General features: G+C 34.2%; 1 protein-coding gene across 1 annotated transcript; it reads left to right on the top strand.

The window, feature by feature from the left end:
* The first annotated feature begins 270 nt into the window (after nucleotides 1–270).
* LOC139492975 (zinc finger MYM-type protein 2-like) lies at nucleotides 271–2,857 on the top strand. Its single transcript, XM_071281122.1, has 2 exons — nucleotides 271–704; nucleotides 2,419–2,857. The coding sequence occupies exons 1-2, from the start codon at nucleotides 271–273 to the stop codon at nucleotides 2,855–2,857; spliced, it is 873 nt and encodes a 290-aa protein (XP_071137223.1).
* The last annotated feature ends 331 nt before the right edge of the window (nucleotides 2,858–3,188 follow it).

Below are 3,188 nucleotides of genomic sequence, written 5' to 3'. Positions count from 1 at the left end.
AAGAACATGATAATCCTCTTCTTCATGGTTAAGTACGAGCGTTAGCGAGTACTTATCATGAAGAAGAGGGTTATCATGTTCTTACAAACTTAGAACATATAAACTCTATTCTTGATTAATTATATGTACTGTGTTAAATGGTATACATGAACACAGTTCTTGAAAATATGGCCAAACAAATAACCCCTCTAGCTAATTGTCTTGCTCTAATGACTATTAAAAGTATTATTATTTTCAAGTCAGTAACATGTATGCATCTTTAAGTCTAAAATGAATCAACTTGTTGGAATTGAAACTTTTGAATTAAAAGAAGAAGTGTCCGAGAATGATTTAATGCTTTTACCTACTCAGGACCTTGTAAAATATGAAAACGAGCCGGTCGTGTGTGAGGCTGCGGCCCCGCGTAGATTTTCTGTTCCATTGTCGGATTCAGACTTACAAGAGAGAATTCTTAAAGCTATTCCGAAAAAGACTAGAAATAACAACAAGTGGGCTTTAGGCGTCTGGGTTGCGTGGACTTTAGAAAGAAATTTGTATCAAGAAACAATAACTGATGGTGGTAATGCAATACCAAGTGATCCGAATTTACTCTCAAATGAACTTTTAAACTATTGGATGGCACACTTTATACAAGAATGTAGACGTGTTGATACCAGTCCTTATCCACCAAATTCATTGGTCCAGTTAGCATCAGGCATTCAAAGGTAAGTTACAAATTTTAAATTTCAATATATATAACACCAGGACAGCCGTTACAAGTAAAATCATCAAAATCAACATTTTATCGGAATTGTAGTCCACAGCTTCCACAATACAGTATATAGCGTTTGATGTAGATGTTACATTGTACTAAAACTATGAAAATGTAATTTTATGAATTACATTTGTGTTGATTTTGATATTTGTTTTTGTAACCGCTGTCTTGGAGTTCGGTATAGTTAAACGGGTTGGTGGAAAAGGGGGGGGGGGCAACAACTGTTGAAATACGTTCGTTTACTTGTTTTAAGGGAGCAAACATTTGATTTCGAGGGGAAAAGGGGGGTTTGCATTCTGGGTTTTTCAATACATATTGGAGACGAACTTTTACCTGAATCCTCATTTTACATTTACTGTGTCATATATATCTTGCCTTTTTTTTAACTTTTTGTCATGGGTCATACTGCTTTTTTTTGCAAAAGGTTTCACCTGTCCTTTTACATTTGATTTTAGCCCCTCTCCTTAAAAATAGTTTACTTTTAAAATGTATCGTAACTTGTTTTGTGGATGCAACATTTGAGGCAGGAATTCTAGGCAGGGGGCTTATAAAAAAAATCATCAATTGATTTTTTACTGCACATCAGAAAACCTTTCTCCTGCATTTTCGTTTACAAGTACTGTCACAAAGGACAAGCCTGTCATATTCATCCTACCAGTTTGATTTTATAACACTGCTCATTCTGCATTTTTTTCCTAAAATGTTCGATCGTATTTTTTTACTTAAAATATCTTCCCCTCCCCCTCCCCTCCCCAAAACCTCCAAAAATCAAAAGGGTGTTCCCTTTCCTTTTGTGTGTTTTTTTCTCTATTCGATACCATTTATATACCCCAAACCCTTCAACCAAAAAATATATTATAAAAAGGTGTTATTTTAAAACTACTATTATGGACAAAAAAAAAATACAATAAAATAATTTGACAGTTATTTTTCGGATATTCTAATAATTTTATTCTGCTTGCCAATAATTATGTATCCCAATGTTATTATTTCCGAATATGCTTAAATTGTCTCAACCTATACTTTCAATAAACTGTTTTTAATAGATAATTGAGATATGATGTATTCGTGAAGAGACAGCAAACAAACAATAATTAATTCTAAGACATACTATTACAGTTTAAATTAGTCTAGTTTTAACATGGCTAATTTCATTTTGTATTGATTTACTAAAAAGCTGTATATTCAACTCATTCGGCCAATTTTGGAAAGCAAACTCATACATGTATACATTTCTTGTCTTCTGGGGTTGTCTCCCACCCCCTCGCTCGGGAGATAAAACTCGCGTTTAAAAAAACACGAATGACTATTTTAATCTCAATTTTAACTACGTTTTTAAACTACAATGAAACCAGTGTAAACAGAACCTTGAATGAATCGAAAACCCACCTAAACTTAACATATATGATCCTAAGTCCAGTCATATAAAATTTTATGCGATGTGAATCTGTTAAACCGAACATCTAACAAAATCTAACAAAAAATTGAAGTACCAAGGAGGTCGTACTAGACAGGTTTCACTGTATTGCAATTCGTCGTCGGTTATTTTACTTTTCTGAAAAATAATTTCTTCTTCAACCAATTCATCTTTAAAAAAGTTCTACTAATCCTTTATAAGTCTTTATATGTATTAAAACAAAGAGTAAAACCACCACTTTTTGTAGGTATCTGAGAACAGATTGTAACAGAAATGACGTGAGCCTCTTTGAAAAGGATTCATCTACATTTGCGTTTTTTAGAAAATGTCTTGACAGTCGAATGAAAGAAATAACCAATAATGGTATTGGAACTAACGTAAAAAGGGCAGACCCTATATTAACAACAGACGAGGAGGCCATGTGGGATAGTGGAGTTTTTAATTGTAACACTTCAAATGGGCTAACCAATATAGTTTTTTTCTACAACTGCAAGTTATTTGGATTTCGTGCTTTAGATGAACACAAACAACTTGATGCTAGTCAATTTCGAATTTCTGTGGACACAATTGGTAATAAATTACTCCATTATACCGGGAGGCTGTGTAAGAATGTACAAGGTGGCCTGAATAACAGAAACGTTGATGTCAAACTCAGAAAAGTGACCCAACAAACCCAAGATGCCTAGTTACAATTTATGAGAAATACTTGTCACTTATTCCACGTGAAGGTAGGTTTTACCGTAAACTGCTACCACATAAAGCTAACGATGGTTCTATTCGCTTTAGCGTCCAGCCGATTGGTATTAACACATTGTCTAGCAAAATAAAGGAATTATTTAAGGCTGCGGGAATTTCAACTACTGATCGTAATATCACCAACCATTCTGGGAAAGTTACATGCTGCACCACACTTTTCAATGCCGGATTTTCCGATTCAACTGTAAAATCAAGAAGTGGTCACCGATCAACGGCCGTCGACACATATAAACGCCCGTTAGAAACATTACAGGATAATGT

Source organism: Mytilus edulis, chromosome 10 (genome assembly GCF_963676685.1).
Source record: "Mytilus edulis chromosome 10, xbMytEdul2.2, whole genome shotgun sequence".
Classification (NCBI taxonomy): domain Eukaryota; kingdom Metazoa; phylum Mollusca; class Bivalvia; order Mytilida; family Mytilidae; genus Mytilus; species Mytilus edulis.
The sequence above is the reverse complement of the archived record's forward strand: the minus strand, read 5'-3'. Positions and strand labels throughout refer to the sequence as shown.